Source organism: Penicillium angulare, assembly GCF_028827245.1.
Source record: "Penicillium angulare strain IBT 27051 chromosome Unknown utg000012l_segment0_segment0, whole genome shotgun sequence".
Classification (NCBI taxonomy): domain Eukaryota; kingdom Fungi; phylum Ascomycota; class Eurotiomycetes; order Eurotiales; family Aspergillaceae; genus Penicillium; species Penicillium angulare.
The window spans coordinates 1436736-1459950 of record NW_026623171.1 but is presented as its reverse complement, the minus strand read 5'-3'; the positions used below and the strand labels follow the sequence as shown (position 1 = coordinate 1459950).

At 47.3% G+C, this 23215-nt stretch overlaps 6 protein-coding genes across 6 annotated transcripts; 3 read left to right on the top strand and 3 right to left on the bottom strand.

The window, feature by feature from the left end:
• Positions 1-295: 295 nt before the first annotated feature.
• Positions 296-2068, top strand: N7478_013194 (uncharacterized protein; the record flags this gene model as incomplete). Its single annotated transcript, XM_056929404.1, has 1 exon — positions 296-2068. One exon carries the CDS (start codon positions 296-298, stop codon positions 2066-2068), a length of 1773 nt encoding a protein of 590 aa, XP_056772766.1.
• A 295-nt stretch (positions 2069-2363) lies between these two features.
• Positions 2364-3653, bottom strand: N7478_013193 (phosphatidate phosphatase App1 family protein; the record flags this gene model as incomplete). Its single annotated transcript, XM_056929403.1, has 1 exon — positions 2364-3653. One exon carries the CDS (start codon positions 3651-3653, stop codon positions 2364-2366), a length of 1290 nt encoding a protein of 429 aa, XP_056772765.1.
• Positions 3654-6573: 2920 nt separating this feature from the next.
• On the bottom strand, positions 6574-7805 carry N7478_013192 (ribosome biogenesis TSR3 family protein; the record flags this gene model as incomplete). Its single annotated transcript, XM_056929402.1, has 3 exons — positions 6574-7313; positions 7372-7508; positions 7564-7805. The coding sequence occupies 3 exons, from the start codon at positions 7803-7805 to the stop codon at positions 6574-6576; spliced, it is 1119 nt and encodes a 372-aa protein (XP_056772764.1).
• A 326-nt stretch (positions 7806-8131) lies between these two features.
• Positions 8132-10521, top strand: N7478_013191 (VHS domain protein; the record flags this gene model as incomplete). Its single annotated transcript, XM_056929401.1, has 7 exons — positions 8132-8198; positions 8271-8358; positions 8422-8497; positions 8569-8862; positions 8917-9189; positions 9254-10264; positions 10321-10521. 7 exons carry the CDS (start codon positions 8132-8134, stop codon positions 10519-10521), a joined length of 2010 nt encoding a protein of 669 aa, XP_056772763.1.
• A 3755-nt stretch (positions 10522-14276) lies between these two features.
• Positions 14277-15665, top strand: N7478_013190 (uncharacterized protein; the record flags this gene model as incomplete). The annotated part of the gene is made up of 2 exons (XM_056929400.1): positions 14277-14338; positions 14420-15665. The coding sequence occupies 2 exons, from the start codon at positions 14277-14279 to the stop codon at positions 15663-15665; spliced, it is 1308 nt and encodes a 435-aa protein (XP_056772762.1).
• Positions 15666-20538: 4873 nt separating this feature from the next.
• Positions 20539-22438, bottom strand: N7478_013189 (uncharacterized protein; the record flags this gene model as incomplete). The annotated part of the gene is made up of 5 exons (XM_056929399.1): positions 20539-21028; positions 21087-21265; positions 21323-21440; positions 21502-21974; positions 22037-22438. The coding sequence occupies 5 exons, from the start codon at positions 22436-22438 to the stop codon at positions 20539-20541; spliced, it is 1662 nt and encodes a 553-aa protein (XP_056772761.1).
• Positions 22439-23215: the final 777 nt, after the last annotated feature.

Here is a 23215-nt window from a genome sequence, read left to right as displayed (position 1 = left end):
CATAGGTTACAGGCCCCGGGCATCAGATTCGTCGCCGTATTACAAGTAACTTTCTTTTCTGCCGGATTTTAAATGTGTCATTTTACGTATTATCGGCGTTTGTTCGAGGTCGTGCCCCGAACGGAAAGGATCCTCCCTTCTTTCTTTCTCCAAAGATGGATAACGATCTCAAGTACAACTTACTCTCACTTGAGAGCCCTTCAATAGCTATGCAATTTCTCCAATGAATCATCGAACCTAATAGAGCGAACAGGCTCTTTTCTATGAATGCTTGCTCTTTCACAGGGACAGGGCCATGCCTACTACGTCATCCTCCATCCAAAAAGCGCGGCCTGCATCGCTTGCTTGTGCAGAATGTCGAAAACATCACCTGAAGTGTGACGGCAGGCAACCATCTTGCTCTCGATGCTCATCCGCGCGCCTTGATTGTGTCTTTATCCCATCTCGTCGAGGAGCGAGGCGAAGGCAGGGAAACACCGCGTATACCCAGCGTGATGCTTCCGCCAGCCCAAATCCCAGCAGGCCAGCACAAAGCCAACCTTTTGAAAGAATGCCTGAGCGTGACCTTTTGAGCAAAAACTCTCAGTCTTTGGATAACTCTAATGATCTCCGGAGCCCTGCAGGCATGCCTGAAACCATAGTACCCGAGTCGCGATTAGTTCGCCTCTTCTACGAACACTTTCATCCAGCCCATCCAATTCTCGTCCCTGCTTCTCTTTACGGGAAATGGGAATACCCACCTTACTTACACCAAGTCGTGAAGTTTATAGGGAGTCATTACTCAGTGGTACTTGATAATGATATATTACAAGAATCCACTTGGTCGGTCTTGAGCGCCACTAAAGAGAGGACCTCTCACATGGTTCAAGCTCTTCTACTATACTCGACAATCATGCGCGCGCGCAATGATACTGCACAGACCGAAGCTTCTTTGAGTCAAGCGATCGACATCGCCATAGAGCTTGGGATGAATAGACGAGACTTTGCGACTACGTTCTCAGGCGGAAAGCAACACGAAGCCGAAAGTCTGCGGCGTACTTGGTGGGGGCTTTTCATGTGGGAGATCAATATGGCTGTGATAGATCGGAAAATCACTCTGCGATGCAGTGCCATTTTCTCTGACGTGTGTTTGCCATGCGAGGAATCGACTTACGCGTCTCTTCAACCAATCCCAGAGCCACAATCGCTCGCGTCCTTCAGGACAAGGATATTTACAGATGGCGAGGCTGGAAATTTCTCCTCCTTTGCATATTGCATTGAAGCGGTTCGCATACTTGCCCGTGTACTTGTCCTTAACGGGCTGCCCGATGCAGACCAAGATAATTTGCAAGCCGTTGCAAATACACTCGTCAGCTGGATTCACCATTTGCCCCAACAAAAGGTTGACATTGTAGACATGTACGGAAGTATTGATGAGATGTTATTCCAAGCGCATTTCACAATACAATATGCCGCTATGATCTTACATCTACCTCGCGGTAACCTTCGGACAAAGTCCCCTGGCTCTACATTTTGGACTTGTCCCGTGACCCTATTCCGTCTTTCCCCTTCATTAACACGTCATGTGCACGATGTGAAAGCTATTGAAGCTTCTAAAAAGCTGTCAAACCTCTTATCTGTGCGTGCTGGTGCGCAGGGGTATAGTCCCTCCGTTGTCTTTGGATCATTGCTGTGTGGCCTTGTTCAATTATCTGCCACAGAAATGCATGGATCGGAGTGCGCAGATCATCATCAAAATAGGGTTGTTCTGGTTCTTGGATGCCTCAAGCTCCTCAAGGACAAATGGTCTTTGGCTCAAGTCGCGTACTTTCATCTCAGGACTACAGCCGCCGAGATGAACACGGCCTCTACGGAATATTCGCCATTTGAGAGTAAAAACACGCCAACTCAGCCAACCGAGCCCATGCTTATGGAGAATGCTATATCCAGTCCCATGTACGATATTGCGATGAATGATCAATTTTCGTCAAGGCTTTTATCAGAATACACGGATGCTGCCTGCGGTGAGGTGTTTCCCTTGTTTCAAATGTTTAATACTGAAAATCTACCAAACAACCTTAATCAATGAGACCTGACATCCCAGATGAAGATATTGCGTTCGTATTCATTTTTATATTAAGACATTGTTTGATATCTTTTCCCCCCTCCGAATGGATATACCTTTAACTGCTTGATCTCCAGGGGTTTCAGCCGCATCCGCCATAGATTCCTCCTCCTCCCTGAATTCTTCCTTTGTTGCTATCGATCTGGATAGGATAAATGTTATAACATCTGGCTTACGTTTTTTTCTGATATTTACTTTCTATCAATACATGCTATATACAGGTTCAAATGAAAACATTACTCAACGACTCAATGGGTAATTACAAGACCTGATCCTCCATCCCAAGCTGGTCCACAAAATCATAAAGTTCAACGGGATCTTCATAGACAGTCCAAATTTCAATCGGTATATCCTTAAATGCCTCTTCGAACCTCTCATCCTTATTCTTGTCCTCCATATGTCCCACATTCGTAACCTTCCGAATAGCTATCGCATGAATCCAAGACGGATACCTCCGATACATCTCCGCATACGCCTCGGGGTCCTTTTGCGTTGAGTCCCCCACACAAAGCACCCTCCGCTGCGGAAACCAATGTCGAATCTTTTCCATCCTCTCCGTTTTATACTCCTGCGTCCGCTCAGTAAAAGACTTGATCAGACCACTAATGTCCATCCAGGAATGATCGCGCAAAATCAATGTGCCAGTTGGATAATGTTGATGCAGGAAATTATGCAAGAATGGGTACAGGTTATAAGGCGATGCAGAGAGGTAGAACCATGTTGGATTTAGTTCAGCATGAACGTGATGGTAGAATTCCGGCATGCCATGTATGGGAACTGGTTCTTCGGTAAAGGTCGTTCGAAGGATACCGGTTGGCTCCATGGTCATTGTGCGCTTGATTGTATCGTCGATATCGGAAACTACAAGCCACCCTGACGGTGCAGCAAAGTGCGTCTTCATACAAGCCATGTTGTTTTCGAACTGGCTGATTCGAGGCTGCACAGTCGCTCCATCTTGAATATGTGAAGCGTCAAGCTGAACAATTTGACTGATGATACCGTTGCGATCCGCTGGGCCTATCGGATACGACTGTGTTGAGCCGTCTATGTCTAGCTCCACAGTAACATTCATCCCTGGCGAGACATGATCAAGGAAAGGCTGAACTCGATCTTCGATGCGCTTGCGGGTTTCTTCATCAGCAGCACCGCTCTCGCCGTCTAGTCCAATGTAATCTGCGATCGATGCGACAAACTTTCCTGCATCTTTGCGTCCTTCCTTTTCCAGGATGCAGGCAACGAATTCCGCTTGCCATGGTGCTGGTTGGTCGGATGGCTGATCTACAGCGCCTGCCTCGGGCACGGCCTGGTATGCTGTATTGTCAAGCACCCAGACAATGTTGGTCTTGGGATCTGCTGGGTGCGAAATGGGGTTCTTAGGGCCCAGAATAGAAGCAACAAACTTCATGAACGACGAACCCCGTCGTTCTGGCGGGGCAGGACGTTCCTCCAAATCCTCAGGGGAAGCTAAAGCCACAGGAGATACGCCCGAGTCATCCTGTGGATGCTTAGTGCCTGGGGCCGAAGAATCGCTGGGGAGCTTATGCACCATGATGCAATTTCCGGCCCGTTTTGGGGATCTAATCTGCAGTTGGCGAACGTGTAATTGAAGAAATATTTGGAACGGCTTTCAAGTATTTATAAGAAAGCCTAAAGTCGCAAGAGAGTCCGACGAAAACTTTTGAATGATGAAGTTTGTTTGTATCGAATAAAATAATTTGCTGTGAACTCTGAGAGCTCTGTTATGCTCAGGAGAACGGGAGTTGATTAAGGGGCGGCGGATATGCGGATCATATAACGAATGATCGGCCACTTTAGCGTCTTTTAGCGACACCTCCCACACCCCGCCTGATCACAACGCCCCCTAGCTGAGGCTGTGAACGGGGCCTTGACCTCTGATTTATTAGGGCTATTGGTTAGGGCACCAGGACACATCATTCGGCGATGTCATGGGGCGAAGTAAGTAACATGGTTATTTTTCAGCTCGTATTGCTCGATGTCGCGAAGGACAAGTAACTATATTATTGTATTACTTAATCCTAGCGAAGAACGTCACAATATTTCCCTTATAGTAAGACGTCTACTGCAAGGGACTACCGTTGTTGGATTTGGCTAGACCTGTGCAGACCCATGGGCCGCCCATTGCACAGGTCTAGATTTGGCCTTCAAGGCATATATCCTTGACGGGTGGTCCAGTACTTGATTCTTTCGAAGGGCTGATAGCGTGTATATCTCCGTATAGGGCCATTTCATCTGCTCAAGCATGTCATTTATGCGCCATGGGCTATGCGCACCTTCATGACGGGCCAAAAAAAAATCAAACTGGAATCATTAGTTACCTCGCCAAGGGTCATTTGACTGAATTTGAGGTTCTTGACGAAGACGTGCATGTGACTTTTGTTTGCTACTACTGCGACCCCCCTGCTATTACCGCCTTCCATAAAGGAACACCGCCTTCATCTCCGCTCTGATTTGGTATGGTCAAACTTACTATATTAGGAAGGAGGGGGGGTCGCAGTAACTAAAGGTGGTCGCATTAGTACTACCCTTTTCTTACTATACAACAAATGGTACTAATCCATGACACAAGAGGTTTAATCCGTATGGTATGCATGGAGCTTTGTTTTGAAGGCTCTGTTATCAGTGCTATGACCGCGGTCTTGAGAGTTCACGAAATATCAGCCGGATTAAAATAACTTCAATGAACTCGAATGATCAAATCCGACTGCGAAAGTTTTAAAAGCGAACAAGACTCGGGACCTTGGCTTTATCGCCAAGGACCATGCTGTCCACCGCGAATAGTCACGGTTGGGTTTAAAGGCGGTAAGCCATTCGTCTAAACCACCTTCAGAAGGAAGCGAGGATGGAATCAGAAGCATGTGGCCTGGGGCATGATGACCTCGCGAACGGTGGACCTAACGAGGAAATTGGATTGAGGCGACGATGTCGGTTTTCATTTCTGCCTGAGGCATAAATTTATACAATAACTAACTGCCAATTCAGACTACAGTAGAGGAAGGCCTTGGAGGCGACAATGTTGGTTTTTTCCTACTCAGGATGGTCAATCGCTTTTTTATGACCGATTATTGTAAACATGATCTTCATACTTTGAAACAGGCCCCTTAACTACTAGTATACCCATGGGGATACATAGCCAATAAGGGTTCAAGTTCCTAGTATTGTCTTAGCAAGGGAAAAGGTTACCATAGCCAAGCATCTCTGGAAAACATACTTACAGTCCACTACCGGCATGTCTAAATAAGAATGTAATAGGTAATTCAAAGTCGACTGAAGCCCCCGGGGCCCCTTGCTTTGCGTTTTGTATGATGCTCAATTCTAAGGTTAAACATATATGCAAGCCAGACCAGCTTCATGTTCAAGGGAAACCCTTTGATATCGATTTAAGCAATGTATTACAGCATTTGGTCACTATGGTTTCTGCTGAACCAAGGTTGGCAGGAATTGAGCACGAGTTTGGGAAAACTCCTAGATCGCTGAGAAAGCCCCCTACTTAGTAGGTGGTCAATAGGCCAGTAGCCCTTGCAGAGCCGCACCGTTATGACGCATTGTGGTAGCGGGAAGCAACCCTTCTTAAATTCCATGAACTCTATATAAACTGCCGGTATTTCATCTCGGGGAAATCAGTGTTCAGTGGATATTCACTGACTATCTCCGCGTCGTCAAGATCTTGCCTCCAAATCCCGTCCTTTCCACACAGTCTAGTTAAGGCGCATTCAAGCGACAGCTCTACCTACAAAATCATGTCCTCGACTACAATAAAGCAGCAACCCAAACACTTATACAGAAACCGTACTCGAGAAAGACCGACATCTCGTGGTCCTCCTGTGCTTCCGTGCTATACCGAAACCAACCCGCTGATTTACCAGTCCACGGCGCATTCTCTAACGCACGCATGGCCGAAGCATCGGGTTGTGGACTGTGTACGTTGCCAAAGATACCCTTGCATCGACATTGCATTAAGTGATACAATGCATACGGTGCAAGGAAGATACAAGGAGGTGAGGGGATTCATTGGATAGTGACTTGAACCGCGTGAGATTCTTCCAAGATGGTCCAATTTCGCTGATAGGAAGCATGGAGTTCAATGACATGCACGAATGGGTATCTTCAAACAAGTTGTCCATGATCATGCGATACCAAGAGCTTTTAACCAAGTACTTGAGAGACAAGAGTCTCTGGCAAACACAAATCCCTCATTCTCATAGGGACTGGTCTTCCACTGGACTATTGAAGAAACCCAGCCAGCGGCCACTTTCTGTCAGTTATCGACAAAACAGTGTTGCGAGACTTCGTCTTATATAAGGAGATTTACTGTGAAAGACCAATAGCCAATATATTCAAATGCAAAAAATGGAGGCTGTATGGCATATTTCAAATATGCCGTGTAACTTTTTGTTTATCGTCAAGTCGTAGGCCTAGGCGTAATTTGTTCATTGTCGCTTATTGTCTTTTCACCATCGCTTTGGCGCAGAGAGTTCAGTCCTTGAGAATGAAGCGCTGACTGTCTCTTGCCCTCGCCGGCGCTGAATCTCTTTAATCCCAGTGCGGTCCGTGACGGTAGTTGCGTTGATAATGTTATCAAAGTCCTCGTCTTCGCTACCGGCTGAGCCAGACTCCGCATCCGAGTCAACATATGCAGGCTCTGGCTTTGCAATTTTCTCTGGTTGTTCCTTGTCCGAGGCGGATGGGTTCTGGAAAGATTTCGAGTTGAGGATTTTTTGCCGGATTTCGGCCATTTGTGCTTCTTCCTCAGAGTCGTCGGAAATAGCAAAGGGGTCTTTATCCTCTTCTTCCTCTTCACTGTCCCCTTTCTCCTCGACCTCACTATCATCTTCCTCGTCGTCTTCGTCATCGTTGTCCGAACCTTCGTTGGCCGGCAGGCGGTTTGTGTTTCCAATGGTCCAGATATCTTCAGACCCTTCGATACGGCTCTCCTCATATTCTCGCTCAATTTTGGCGAGCCATTCTTCTTCTGTCCTCTTCACATCCTCCTCAGTACTACAAGAAGCGTAGCGCTTCAGAAGCTCAGAGTTGATGTCCAAAAATGCTTGTCCGTAGCTGAAATTCTTCAGAATCTCTTGCGCCCATTCCTCGTGTCCACAAATGCAGAAGCAGGCTGCCAGCGCCTCGACGCAGTTCAATCGCCAAGGTTTGCCGTAGTTCACTGTGTTTGCTGCGATCAAGTAGGGTACTTTGTAAAAAATCAAGTTAGTCGGTATACAATTTTCATCTCCGCGCGTCACACGTACAGAGTCGTTCGCATTTTCCGCCGATACGTGACCATGGGACTTCCTTGACTCGCACCCAAGAACACTCCACTACCGCCGCACCATGTTGTTCCATAAGCTCTTTGTCTGCCGGAGAGATGACCTTTTTCGCATTGGGCCTAGTCAAATTATTAGAAGAGGGTATTCCAGAAAGAAAAGCGAGAGATGACGCACGAAACGATGACGCCAGGGAATCTTTGGCCAATATGGAGCTCTCGCATTAATCCGAGTTTCATAAGACGTTTCCCAGAGCACCTCTTCGGGTCACAATGGCCCATATCCCAACAAGCAGCCCTGAAAGCGGGCCTTGACGAAGCGGCGCTGTCATTTCCATCATCGCGGGGCACCGGTCGCGAGCGGGGATTGGAGGGTTTCTTGCCCCCTCGAGAGAAATTGTCTTTCTTATGGCGGACCATATTGGCTGCCAGAAAGGGGGACCTGATAGGATATGAATCGAAAGAGACTCGGTAAAATTTGGGGTAGCGTGGCCTGGAAGAGGAAGAAGTAAAAAAAATTCCAGGGTATAAATCGAAAACGAGCGTTGGCCGTTATGACCTTCCGTACACGTGCAAGTTCTCCGCCCGCCTGGTCCGCTCTCTAATCTACAACAAACCGTCGCGCACCTTTGCCGCCTCAAGCTCATCTAGCGACTTTCTAGTTCTCTCACTTGTCGCTTACCTTCCTCTCCCTCTCCCTCCCCCTTCTCCTCCACACCGTCACCCTGGAGGCTGCATCAGCACGCATGGCGGCTAGGGACCGCTTCGGTGCCTATGCTGAGCCGGGGCAATCACCGCTCCAGCGGGCAATTCGTGAGCCGAACCCCTCATCATCCATTCAGATTCAGTACGGAGTTATATTCACTAACATATCGTTACTAATAGGCAATGCATGCGACCCACAAAACTACGAGCCCAATCTGGCCCTGAACCTCGAAGTCGCTGATCTGGTCAACTCCAAGAAGGGCAATGCGTGAGTTCTGCTCAGCCAACCCAATATACATTTTGCGCAGACTGATAGGTTTATATATTTCAGTCCTCGTGAATCGGCTGTCGAGATCGTACATCTGATCAATTCGCGGAATCAGAATGTCGCGTTGTTGGCGCTATCGGTAAGTCCAGGAAGATGCCAGCCTGGTATCGCGGGGCTAAGCTAACAAACACACCCGTTTCGCCTCATTAGCTCCTCGACATCTGCGTAAAGAACTGTGGCTATAAATTCCACCTACAGATTAGTACAAAGGATTTTCTCAATGAATTGGTTCGAAGGTTTCCGGAGCGGCCACCTATGCGCCCCTCGAGGGTCCAGCATCGCATTTTGGAGTCGATCGAGGAGTGGCGTCAGACCATCTGCCAAACATCACGATATAAGGAGGATTTGGGATTCATTCGGGATATGCATCGGCTCTTGCTCTACAAGGGCTATGCGTTCCCTGAGGTTCGTCGCGAAGATGCGGCTGTGTTAAATCCAAGTGACGTAAGTACCTGAGTAAACAGATCGTGTTTTGAACACGCCACTGACAAGGCGCAGAATCTTCGTTCTGCCGAAGAAATGGAAGAAGAAGAAAAGGAGGCTCAATCCGCTAAGCTTCAAGAGCTTATTCGGAGAGGTTCACCTGCAGATTTGCAAGAAGCCAATCGCCTAATGAAGGTCATGGCAGGATATGATAACCGGCACAAGACTGATTATCGGGCAAAGGCCGCCGAGGAGGTTTCTAAAGTACAACAGAAAGCCAAGATTCTCGAGGAGATGCTGCAGAACCAACAGTCTGAACAGGGTATTCCCGAGGGTGATGTGTTTGAAGTAAGTCTACACGCTGCAGTTCCACATGCCAATGTATCCTGCATATTTCTAACATTTGAATCAGGAACTGGTCAATGCCCTACAAAGTGCCCATCCCAAAATCCAGAGAATGTGTGAGGAGGAATCAGATGACCCCGAAGCTGTTCACAAGCTATTGGAAATTAATGACAGCATACACCGCACGATCGAGAGGTACAAGTTGGTCAAGAAGGGAGACATGGATGCCGCTGCCAAGATTCCAAAGGGAACTCTGGGTACAACAACCGGCGTTTCTAAGAACGCTAATAACGAATTGTCTTTGATTGATTTTGATCCAGAGCCAGCATCTAATGGAAATGGCGAGGCTTCTTCTCAAGCTACCCAGGGCGGGAGTGCCTTAGAGAATGATCTATTAGGTCTTTCTCTCGGCGATGAAGGCCCTGTAACTGGTGGTGGGATTTCTCTTGGTGGCGCCGCCAGTAAGTCTCCTTTAGTTTCGAATTGGAAGAGACAATTGACGACTAACCATCCAAATGCAGTGGGCTTCCCTCCGATGTCCTCCGGCCCAACTCCGCCTCCCCAGCAACCACAAGCAGCACCAAAGACAAGCTACGACATCCTTTCAGCGATCAACTCTTCTCGACCTGTATCACAGTCCTCCACCCCGGTTCCGGGACACTCGCCCCAGGTTCGCTCGACTGCGACGCCGCCGCAGCCGGCTGATCCTTTTGCCTCGTTGGTATCTGCTAGCCCTCGACCCACAGGCGGTGCTTTCCAAGTCCCTGCTGCTCAAAGCCAAGCTGCACCAGCTTCATCATCTTTACTTGACTTAATGGGAGACCCAAGTCTACCAGCACAGCCCGCGGGACAGGCTGCTGCCAATGAAGATGATGAGTGGAACTTCGCATCCTCTCTCCCCCAAAGCAGCACGCTTCCTGCAACAAACCAGGTTCAGGTTCTGAGCTCACCGCTTCGCGTCGAATTTCAGATTCGCCGTGTGCCAAATGCGCCGCGTCAGATCTATATTAGGGCTGTTTTCTCTAACGTGACCAGCCAGCCAGTCGGGGAGCTTCATTTCCAGGTTGCCGTGGAGAAGGTAAGGAAACCAAATGCCGTGTATCGAGTCGTGCAGTAACTGACTGAACTTTATAGTCCTATACGCTTCAACTCCGCCCGCAGTCCGGCCGAGAAATCGCACCTCTCCAGGAGAACGGTGTCCAGCAGGACATGCTCTTGGATGGAATTGACTCGGGCAAAGGCAACTCGGTGAAAATTCGGTTCAAGATCTCGTACAAGCTTGGATCCGAGGCTCGTGAGGAACAGGGTATGGTGCCATCTTTGGGCGTCTACTAGAAGTTGAATTCTAAATTAAAAGAAATTAAACCTCTCTGTTCCACTGATTCTACGAGAAAGGCACCAGTGCCAAGCCGGTGGGCTAACATGAAGTTGTTCCTGTTTGTCCCGACCGGATCGGAAAATATTCCCTTCGGCCGGCTAGTCGGAACTGTGCCTGTTCGACGAAGCAGCCGGTTTGATGTCTCAATCCATCAGCCGTGTGAATTATACTGGCCTCCTTATGAAACTCCGCATTAAAAAGCGTGTTTTTTTTATCGAGCAGCCCGTCCGATTTCATGGTTGTTACGCAATGGACATTACGCAGATACCACTTTTCTCCCTCCCCTTCCAAGTGCCATCTACTTTTCACAGTCCTGTTTTTATTCCTCTATCGATTTGAAAATTTAGCGCTCTTTTCATGTTCTCATGTCTCTCCCGATACAGAGCCTCATTGGCCTCGCATTGTTCCCAGATACAAATTTTCTTCATGAAAGCCAGCCACCCAATCAAGCACCAGTGCCTCACTGCCGATATACCCCCCGAAAGTTTATATAACCTAGGTTATCTAGGCCGCGCGTAAACCCTATCAAGATAGAAAGGAAAGCAGTATTGCAGCGTCATTCCTTCTATCCGATAAACCCAATCCCCGTGTCAAACTGTAGTTAACAAACTCTCCGAATTGAATTACCTACAAGGTTAGGAAAGGTTCATGAAAATTAAGCAAGAATAAGGAACGACGATCACAGTTCCAATTCTAAATTGAACCCTATCATGACTCGCAATTCCAGCAGATGCACCGCTATGACGGTCACCGTGGCACCCGCCGTCCAGGTACGCAACATCGTTTCTAGTATGATTCACTGCCGATCGTAGGGAAGGTCCAAGCATATTCTAGGATCTTCCTAGATGCCATCTCAGACAAGATTAGGTTAGACCAGACTAGCACAATTTCATACATTATTCAAACCTTGAAGCTTGTGGAGTTCGGCATCTCCGAGCCCCAGCTCTATGTATAGTGGGCCAACGTTGCGAATTAAAAGACTCAAAAATGAGATCATGCCAAACATAGGAACGTTTGGCAGCCCAGATCCTTCGTCAGGATTGGTCAGAGAAGCGATCTCAGATTGCCGACTGAAGAAGATGCGCCGACGATTCCCCGATGGGTGTTTGTCGCAAAATCCCGTCTACAAATTACCCTGTATGTGAGAAGGATCAATTAGACTCGACATGAAAATAGTTCTCCCCAGGTTCCGACTCGGTGGTCCTCGGTCCTCTTTTCCTAGCTTCCTGAGGCTGTACTGGATTAGATAGATCGGCGGTGGAGATGATGGGTGATCTACGACTTTCTCCACCGTGAAAAGTGATTTCATAGTAAAATTCCACTACAGCTTATTACTAGATACTTAATAATATTGACGCCGATTTTTGACAAAAGCAGATTTGGCCCCATATTTTGGACCCCAAAAAGTCTATCCTTTATTGAAGAGTTCTAAGCGAATCGCATTGCCCTGCCAAGTTTATGACAACAGGCCATCCCGATCACAGCGACAACCCCGCTACTGAACTCTACAATAGTACGTAAACAACTTGCTCAGACATAGTGGCGAGGAAATCCCCATAACTCCAACCTTTTATCCCCTTGGAGCACCCGGCAACCGACGCCTGACCTGCCAGAAATGGCATAGGCCCGGCCGGGAGACAAGATGGATAGCGGGTGTGTCTAGACCGTGGACTGAAAGTGGCGAACCCCAAGGCTCAATACTCAACCGCCTAGCCACGGAATTGAGGCTTGAGCCATATTGAGTGCTATGCGGGCTATACAGTCTAGACTGGGCGCTAAGGGTTCTTGGGAGATGCGGCTTATGGTGGCTGAATCTCAAGGCAATATCTTCTTAGAATCCGGTCCAATTAGATGCTGATCCTGGTTCCAGTAGAACTGTTGACACATGCACCGTGCATGCTCATGTCGCCGAAGCTGGATGAGCGGTATGAATAGCCAGTGTCTACTGTTAGGAAGATAAGTGACTCGAGTTCGCACGCGCAAGGAGTAATATGAGTCAATGTCATGAGCCGCTGGCACCATTCGCCTGTACTTAGACTTCCAGCCGATCGTTTTTTACTATGTATAGAGACGGGTAATAAATATGGAGATAAGCTAGAACAAGTGTCTACTATATTTAACCGAATCATAGTATCTCCTATCACTCTCGATTTGAATTAATGCTTACTACATATAGATAGAGAATCTATTCCAGGATATGCGAGTTTATCTGTTCTTTAAGCGCGGGTTAGATCCACTATACTTGGTCTGCGATATCCAAAATGCAATAGAGACCAAACCAGCATATCTAAATCCTGCATAACTTTCTAGTTATGCGGGTCTTAGCTTGAGAACAAGGCTACTAGCGTGGTACTAGGGTGTATTGTGAATAACCACAAACTCTCGGGACTAAGTATCCGGTGATCAATAATCATAAAAACGACAGGGATTGACATCTTGCCACTCTCCAGGGCTACGAGTATGGTCTTGCAACGTGATACCCTGAAGAGGAAGGCGCTCATCAATCCCAGAGACCCGTTTCTCCGAATCAAGGTACCGATGACTGAGGCACTTCCCGACCGACAATATATCTAGGCCGGGGCATTATCGGCGCGGAGTAAGATCGGATATGAGCTCAGATTGTTCTCCTTGATCTCCCGGGCTCGTGCAAACGGACCTCCCCCCACTGATCGTCGGTATAAGGGAAGAAAATCAGATCGAACAAGAAGTATAGTAGTAGATAAATCTCCGAGGAGATGCAGGAACCCATCGGCCAAGGGTTTCATAAAGAGGCAGAGATTTTTATTACATTATTGCCGGATTTAGATGACTAGATACTACATATGTACGAAGAGTATAGATTGAGGGAAAAAGAAACATTAAACGTGGAGATGGAAAGAACGAGTGAGATGCGAAAGAATTCAAAAAGTGAAAAAAAGAAGTAAAAAACGAGATCCGCCTTAGGAAGTCGATCTGCAGAGTGCACAGTCGCATCGCGGGGGAGCAGCGATTGCCCCACTCGCCGGTCTAGGCCCCCAAGCAGAAGGTGCACTAGAGCTGCAGAAGAAGTAGGTAAGAGATAGAGGAATAGAGGAATAAAGGAATAGAGAGGAGAGCAAGAAAAAAAAGGAAAAGGATCAGGAAAAGGAAAAAGGATAAAGGAAAAAAGAGCAAAAAGAGCAAAACCTTCATAGTTTCCGGGGGAAGTCTTGAAGAGACTGATAAAAGGAAAAATTCTCCGAAAAGAAATACAAACGAATAACGGGCGCACTCTATTTGTCCCTGCAAGTTCCCCAACTGCATAGGAAAATATACGGGTGCTCGTATTGGCAGGGCTTGGGGGAAGTCAGTGTGGCGCTGTTGTAGAACGGACTCGCCGTGAAGGGAATAGAACTGGGTAAGGGTAAGAAGCGGAGCCATGGCTCAACCCCGTACGAGACTTTTCTCGGCATCCAAACTGCGATCGCCTTCGATCCATGGATGTACCCTGCAAGCTTCAAGGCTACGCTCGGGGCCTGACAGAAAAAATGCCCCTCCCACAGTTATTCGACCTGAAAAGTCTAGTTCGACTTTAGTTCAGGGTGTTATTTTGCGTACTTAAACTTACGGTCTTCCCCCCTCATCATTTTAGTTCCCCCCACGAGAAGCTATCCTTGCATATTCTTACCATACATTCCAATATCGGTCAAGCGCCTTTGGAAGTATTAATATTATCTTATATTTCCATCAAACGATGTCTGATTTGGATCAGGACATCGCTCCTATCCCCCGTTCGCGGGAGGAGAATCAGGAACGGTATGTTGATATCGCACCTTAGTTGTGTAACATTCCCTTATCTATAGGGAAAGAAAGGAAAAGTACTGACAATGTATTTAGCGCTTTCATCGCTGCTTCGCGGCGCAAAGATCGCAGTCTTGATGCGCGCTTAGAGTCTGCAAACCGGGCTTCCCAGTTGCATAAGAAGCGCACTGGCAAAGCTTTCCACATCACCAAGGAGATCGTGGAAAAAGAAGCCATGTATGAAGAGGTCGACGAACGCTACCAAGAGAAGCGTATTCGAATGCTACAAGCTCAGAACTACCAGATAGAAGAGCAGTTTCACCGCCACCTGCTGGCTGCTTTCGCCGCTCGAACCAATAGCGCTAGCTCAAATGCTTCATCTATTGCTAGCCGACGAGCAAGTCTGACACCCCGTGCTTCTATTGACGGAGCTGCCTCATCACGTAAAATGAGCTTGGATCTATCTAACTTGCGCTCACCTTTCCAACAAGGCATGGATTCTGGCTCTTTCGCCAGTCCAGCCATGACCAATCACGATGGCTACCTCCTCTCACCAACAACCAATTCTTTTGATGCGGGTGCACAGTCATACATGACCCCATCCGATCACTTAGAGGGTAGTCCTTACTCCAACATGATGACAACTGCCGCGCACTCTGCTCAAGTGCCAGCCTATGTCACCCAAACACCCACACCGGCCTGGAACCAACATATGGCAACGATGCCTTCCTGGCCAATGCAACAGCACGTTCCAACCCCCAACCACACACCTTCTGAATCTCACGCCGTGCATATGTGGCAGCAACAAATGATGCAGCAGGCCCATATGTCCAATGATCCAATGCAATCTTTACAATTTAGAGACAGACTCTGTTCTGCCCCAGAAGGCTCCAGCACCCATGTCACTCATCCTGCGACTTCTGCATCCATTTCAGGCCCCAGCAGCGGTCACTCCCGTGGGCGCTCTCAGCCTACCAACAATTTCCACAACCTACACCTTCTTACGCAGAGTACCTATCTTGCACAGACCCGCTTGGCGGGCCAATCCAGTAATAGCTCCCCGAGAATCGAGGCCTTATCTGCGGAGACCCAGTCTACACCCGAATTTTGCCCTACGCCCAACACCCCTCTCTCCCCGATGGCAGTGGGTCCCACCCAGACTGTCAAGCAGGAAGGGGAGGAAGTTATGGTTTCAGTGCCCCATCAAGAGCTAGATCCGGACTTCGATGAGTTCAGTCAGTTTGCTCTGGGATTGGACGGTAACTCGTCTCTCCAGGAGCGGGATGCGATAGGGTTCGACGAACTTTTCACCATCGATGAATTTGCTACCGTCTCGTGCTGAAACTTCTACTGTTGAGTCTTGTCCTCTTTTGCTTTCCTTATTCTTATGCTTCTCTCGTTTGATTCCCACCGTGGCTATGACCTTTCTTTATTCACTGTAAATGAGGCGTTGGCTTGTACATTCTTTCTGTATCATACTTTTTTTTTAATCTTTTTTAGTTTGGAATATCTCTGCAATATTTTGATGATATACAATTTTCTACGGAAATGTGCTCCAGGGCGCTTGGGTTCACTTCTTTCACAAACTCTTTTTTTTTTCTCTTTTTACTTGTGGGTGGTTTGATTTGAAATTCAGAACCAGGGATGCTTCCAAGGTTTGGTTCATTGTATTTTCATGAGAAGAATCCATAACTTAAACACATTATAAGTAACATACGCCATTCCACAATCCTTGTACGTTTGTATTTAGTTTAGTGGGAATAGAAATCTACCAAGGAATTTTTCTTTTCAATGCATCTCTTACTTATCTCATACTAGTAGAGAGTTCAAAGTCTCCACAGCCCAGGACCTTAAACTTTGGCGTTGCATTGCGCCGCAAACAATCACTTCCGGATGCGGCCACATCACACGCTTCTAACCACTTCATCGCCTGTATTTGTTCAATTCACCACCCACTAATTTGAGATCCAGAGAATTCATCTCTCGCTTGTCCACGGGCCGTGCCAGCTATAGCTCCAGTTCCAGTTCCATTTTCAAGCTACAACTTCACTGAAGCTCAGATCTCCACCACGACCACTTTTGACTCAGGTCGCAGCCAAGAAAAGTGTTCAACGAACCGTCTGTTCAAGTAGTACAGACCAGAGGAAAAAGTGGGAAACCAACTACCTCAAACTCCACACTAATAGCCTCAGGGTGGGTATGCCTTCCTCCCCGATACCAATACCCCTCAACTCCCCGTCTTAGTGGCCCCCAACTACCTTGGAAGGATTAATACTGGTGCTAATGTGAGCTCACATGCTACCACCAAACTCTCTTACTAAATGGAAACAGGTACTTTTGTTCAAGGCTGTTCTTCGACACGCCAACACTAGAGACGGGTGGCGAAGATAAACGTATTCTTGAAATGAAATGGAAATCCAAGTAAACGGGACAGAGACGTAATTAGTCGAAACACAGACTCTATCAAAGCAAGACCTTGTCTATACAGTACTAGAACACGATCGACCCCTCATTTGTGCCGTGTTCCAAGGTCGTTTAATGGAACACGTGCCTACTTCGTTCTGGCTGAATGTTTGGCCTATTACACCCTGAGAGATAGGGTTGAGCACTGGTTGATTGACTTAGCTTCTCGTATTCTGTCACTTAATTTGGACGATTGATAATCATTTGTCTTTCGCGGTTGACTTGCTTCGGAGTTTGGGGTTGTGGTTTGTTTGTGGCTTTGGGAGCTAAAGAACATAGTTTAGTTCGGTCTTGGAGCCTTGTTGGTCTCTTTTGCTCCGGTGATCCGACAGTATGAGGCAATAGTACGCTAGTGCTTATTGATAGTGTAGCTTGGCTGGACTGACAGGTTGCGAGTGAGTTCATATGAGGTCAGGGCTACGAAAGCTGAAGTAAGGATCCCCAATCGGATTTCAGGACGAATCTGGCAATCCCGGCGACCTGGATTGATCGGCATGGATCGACGATGAACGGGACTTTTTTTTTAATCCAAGAACACAATGTACTGAATACTGTCAACTATTATCTTCTTGCTTTGTTCCTCACACTTTGTTCATTGTACTTTCTTCATTGTCCTTTATTTGCTATGGATGTAAGTAACCCGCTAGCCTCTAAGGAGCCATAATAACTAGGAAACTTCACCAAAGGCAACAATCACGCTGCTTACCTCAAAATAACATAAGATAACGTAAAAACCGTTTGACAAATCCATTTCTAATCACCTATAGACATCCTCGCGCTACAATTTCCTCATCGAAATTGCGGGGTTAAGGTTGCAGCTACACCGCACAGACCACTTTCCCGCATCGAGACTAACACGCCAGAGTTGAGAACCGGCCACGGCTCCCGCGCGCCCATGGATATCCCTGCTTAACAAGACTTTACTATTCCCTTAGTGGATCCATGCCAAGCCAAACCCTGGAACAACCCTGGCTTTGCCCGTACTCGGATCACCGTGCACGCATCCGGGGGGTCGATTGGTGTGTGGTATCTCTGCCAAGTGCCTTGGGACTGGGCGAAATTCATATGATTGATTACTGATCCAAAATCCGGGAGAGCATTCTCGACTAACTATGGCAGGGCCTAGAGTGGGTAAAACGTCCAAGTTGGCCTCGGAAGCAAACTAATATATAGATAGCAAAATGAAGATACGATACGCTCAGTCCTCGGCTAGACCGTTATTTCTGTCGGCAATTACATGCATGCTGCACGTATCCGCCGCCTTGTTTTTGCTTCTTTTTCTCGCACGTTTTGTGGAATTAGTGTGGATTCGGGATCTGAGATCTGGTCGCATAGTGAGTCCATGCGCGACTAGAACAAAAGTCTATATCCCCTTACACTTCCCCGAGGAATCGGATATTCTCTGGGTAGAGGCGCGGTTTTCCAGGAGGCCTGATCACCATTTCAAGCTTTTGATAGATCATTTCCTCCCGATCAAGTAATGCAGGTCCAAACGTCGCCCTGAACGTATCTACATCGTAAAGGCAAGTCAGGGTTCTTTCGCTCGGTTCTGCTCCGCATTACATGGAAGCACAGTGGTCAATACTTGACTATGATGAAATAAAACGTGTTCATGGTCAAATACCCTGTTTGACGCTATCTGGATGGGGAAATGATGCCTTATCGAGCCCATGATCCCTGTAAGGGATGTTGAGGGGATCGGCCAATCATATTCCTAGCCCTCGATTAGGGGAATTTATCTTCCGTTTCTCTTGGTGGCCTGGCTAGTTCCACTGATCGGTGGCGGATTGATTGAGAGCCGGGGCTGGATCACAGGTCTGTTCACGTTGAGCCAGAAATTGAATAATCATTCGAATCGGAAATAATGCTCTCTGAAATTCCTGTTTCTAATTTTGTATGTTCTTCTCGCTCTATGGTTTCTGTGATTCGTCACTGGCTCATTTCTGTTGTCATATGTCCTAGGTAATGGCGTCTTATCTAGCATACCACCAATCTGGTCCACGTTAGATCTAGGTCTTGTATTATCAATCACCTCATCTTATGAATAATAGAATTGAATACCCATGAACCAAGAGCCAAGAACTGTCATAAAGAATGAAGGCTGACAGCTAGCACTAGTCCTATACAGCGTAAAGCCTATCTTAACAAATCCTATTGTTTAATATTGCAGGACGGAGCCGGGAGATCATCTCTGGATGTCTTTCACCCCAGGATATGTCATCCAGGAACTTTCTCTTTTGCACATGCCCCTCCCTGTTCCACAATATGTAGGAACCAACATAACCTCATCCCAGCGCCCTGAATACCGGATCCGGTGACTTCTCCCAGCCAAACAGAACGCAGGAGAACTATGCTCAGGCCACCAAGTCCCACTAGTCCCAAATGCTCGGCATCTACTCATAACAACTCAGCAGATTGGATAGCATACCTTGGTAGCCGCCGAGATGAATTTCGCCTTCATTGGCGAGCGATACGAGGAAATGGGGTTATCTGGCAGATGACTTGTGAGGATCGGCAAGTAGCTGTAAATCTTTAGCGCTGCGATCTAGCCTTGAGTCAGTTATTGGGCTTGGGTTTGGTTTAGCTCTTTATCTTCTTGGGTAGTTATCGGTTCCGTCCACTTGAGTTGCGAGTAAGAAAATGCGTGGTGATATTAAGTTCAATGGGACTGGGGTACGATGCAGATTTTTACTATGTTCGCCTCTTGGAAGAACAAGTAAGCTCATGTTCCATGAGTTGGAATAGTGCCTCCTTCTGCTACAGTCTATGCCTATAGCTTATATCCAAAATTTCATGTAGATTATAGATAAGAAGAGGACAAAAGGAAAGAGGTCTATAGCGTAGCCAGTACACTCTTACGGCTATGCATATGGACAGTGACTGGAGATTTGGCCTAGAGTCATGATCGGTTCTTTCAACTTATTAGCTAAATGGCTATTCATAGAGGCCTAGCCTTTGGCAGATTCGGTAGACAGGATATTGAGCTGTTATCGGACTGACTCGTGTATTCTCGCCGTTAAGTTATCTCCGTACGCCGATGACGCCACAGGCCACGGGTTCAGATGAGGGGAAAAACTCGCAGTGGAAGCGCTTTGGAGGAATGCCGAGCCAGTAGGATTGGAAGGATTACCTCTCAATCTAAATTGCCAGGGCTGGGAAGACTGAGGATCGCCGTTTATGCGAATCGTGGGATTTGAGCGCCACCATGGCCCCCAGTGGCGTTGAATTCTAAGCGTTTACTTCGACCACCATTCCTTGCAAATCATTGCATATTACCAGGTGATTCATGGCTCAGCTATCTCTGACGAATGATAGAATGGAACGTCTCGATTTGTGTATTGATTTGTATTGATGATATGGTTCGCTAGAAAAAAACAGTTCCACGACTGAAAACTTGGTCGTTGCAAATATTGGGCGCCGTAGAAAAAGCAGAAAAGGTAATTGCGTTTGCGTAGAGGGCATTTGAAATCGGAAATGCTGCCATATGTGCAGCCAGAAGAAGGTAGGATAGCCGCCTACTGGAAGTCACGTACAGACTCCGAGAAATATCATCGAAGGAGAAGTTCCATATGTAAATGCAGTCTGTACCGCCTTCAAAGGCGCAAAAATCGTATAGATATTTGTAAAGGGCGAGAGTAGGTAGTGTGCAGCACGGTTAGTGATCATCATGGTACAAAATAACAGCTACAATTGCTTTCACTTTGAAATATGTAAATCAAGAGCTTCCACGGCGTAAATAACGTTTTCTGTCATCAGAGAGGCCCACGGCTGAATAGTTCTCGTCCAATCTCACCGCTACGGGGAGGATTCATACTGGAAGCCGAACTACTGCGTCGTCGACGTCGGGTCTCAGCTGGATCTGCGGGACTGAGACCACTTGCGCGGGCATGGAGATTCAAGATATCTGTCAGACTAACCACACCAACCAATCTTCCAGAGAGACGGGCCCCTGGCAATACCGATGATGGAAGCGAGGGAGTATGAGTTGGGATAACCCCTGTTGATGGATGGATATATGAAGTTGCGGGTTGCGATGGGGTTGGAAGGTATGGGGTAGCGTGGCTAGCAGCCGGAACAGAGGCTGCCGGCTGGGGAAGAGGCGATGCTGGTGGAGAGATAGCAGAAGGAGTTGGGGAAGGGACAGCTCCCAGTGGAGGTGTTGCCAAAGGCATATGGATTGCGGAATGAGAGGGGGTTGGAGGCCCCGAGGAAGATGGAGATGCTGGATCCGTCACCCAGAGTCTGCACAAGTTAGAATGGCTTTTTTATTCACTTTCCTTTTCTCTCGAACAAGCCTTACCGATGTGATCGAGTCGCGGCAATCTTTGCGACTGTATGGGCTAGGGTTGAGCCTGGGTTTACGTGGAATACGGGGAATGAATCCTTTCCTTCGATAAGTCCCCGAGTTGACAAGATGACTGAAATAAAATGGGTGCAGGTGTTTTGAAGGAGGGGTAACGACGAAGAGCGGGTCAAAAGCTAGAGCGGCTTGTCAATAGGTGCGCGGTACTTCTTTGTAAATCTAGTATTTCGTACCTTGACGTCCGTCGTAGAGATATTACCCAATACATTGAAGTGGTTATCAACGACGACAATAGAAGAAACACCCTCGCTATTCAGGATTCGAAGGGCATCGGTAAGAGGCTTGTCACCACTGGAACGGAAAATGGTCGTTAATATAGAACTAGAGATATGCTCGGTGTTATCAAACTCACTTGATTGAGATCACATCTTGCGAACCGATGCGCAGATCAGACAAAGATTGTGGGTAAAGTTGCTCGATGATAGGGAAACTGCGTCCATTCTCCCAGAGGAACTTCACCAGTCGGAACTGGCTAAAAATACCAACGACCTCATTGTCATTGGTCTCTTTAGTAACCACCACGCGGTGAACACCACCGCCAAAGACTTCCACGGCGCTCAAAACACTCGCTGATGTTGGCAAAGTAACAAGTGGCTCTTTCTCCGAACCCAAGTGTTTGACATCCCTGAGTGGAATCTTCTCTCCTTCGTGGGCTTTCTTGGCGATCTCTTCATACCACGCACGATGCTCTTCTGTTGGATGAGCCAATCCAGCAGCCAGAAGAAGATAGGCGTTGAGGTCCGAATAGTCGAATGTCGCGACCGCGGATTTGTCTTGAGGAGTCTCGCGGATGAGCAACACAGCCGCGCCGGAGTCAATTAACAGCTGCAAAGTAGACCTTCATTAGCTCTATCCAGAGTCGTCAAATACCATTGAGAAGTACACACATTCGTTGCATCTTCAATACCTGTATCCAACTCAACGAATCTTAGGTCATCGGGAGAAATGAGCTCTCCAATGGAGATCTCTCTCCAATCGCGGTCAATGAAGGCAGGGTCGAGATTCCTGGGTGGCGGAGGGTTATCGATAAGACTTTGAAGGGCGGACTGGTTGAGAGAAGGCTGGCGACGAGAGCGTGGTGAGCCTGGCGGTCCCCGAAGAGTCTCACTTAAGCTCTGTCGATGTTGATGATTTGCAGGAGGCATGTGTGTGACGCGGAGGTTATTGCGATTGGATGGGCGAGAATCGGTGCTAGACCGAGCAGAGGCAACACCGGTACCGTTGTCAGAATTTAGAGATGCGTTCAGGGAGGAATCGGAGGCCTCCCGAGTAATTTGCCGGTCTGTCATGATTAGTTGGGGCCGCACAGCATATGAGCGAGAGTTGAAAAGGCAAGAGAAGCGGTGGTGGACGCGGGGTTGGGGAAAGTGGGCCAATCATACAGCGTGGGTTATGTCATCGCTGTGTGGGGGAGGTTCTGCCTCTACAGTGAATTGTACTACGGCAACCTCCGTTCATTATGCAGAAATGCAGAGCTTGGGAGATTTACTTAATTCGTTTATGGGTAATTAATGATATTGATACATTGAGAAACTCATATTCGGTTTATGTATGAAGTTAAGCTTCCAAGGCTATTTGTTTATAGTAGTACTAGTATTATGTAAAGTAGTAGTAACTACAGTGTTGTGATCTCGCCCGGAAGGTAATGCAAACATATACTTCCAAAATCAACTTGAACTTGAACTTAGTACTATGCAGTATAGTAGTATTGGTGAACTTGAAGAAAAACAATTTGAACTACTTCCAAAGTTGCCTCAAAATTGTATACCCTACAACAACCAGGGCTTCTAAGGTTTTGAGTTATTCAGACGAGTCAAGGAATTTGTGCTCAGATAGATGGAAGCGGAGGTGATTAATACGAAGAATAAAACAGCAGAAAAGAACAAGGTCAATTTTGTATGGCGGGCCATATAAAAGCCTTGTGGAATAGATGTAGCCAAGCAGTACAAGCCCAACAGATAACACCCATCTCGTTTAAAATGAGCTGGGAGTCAAATAGTTTCAACACTATGCAATGTCTTGAAACGAGTACTAGAAATCTAGTGTGCAATTGAAGTACAAGGAAA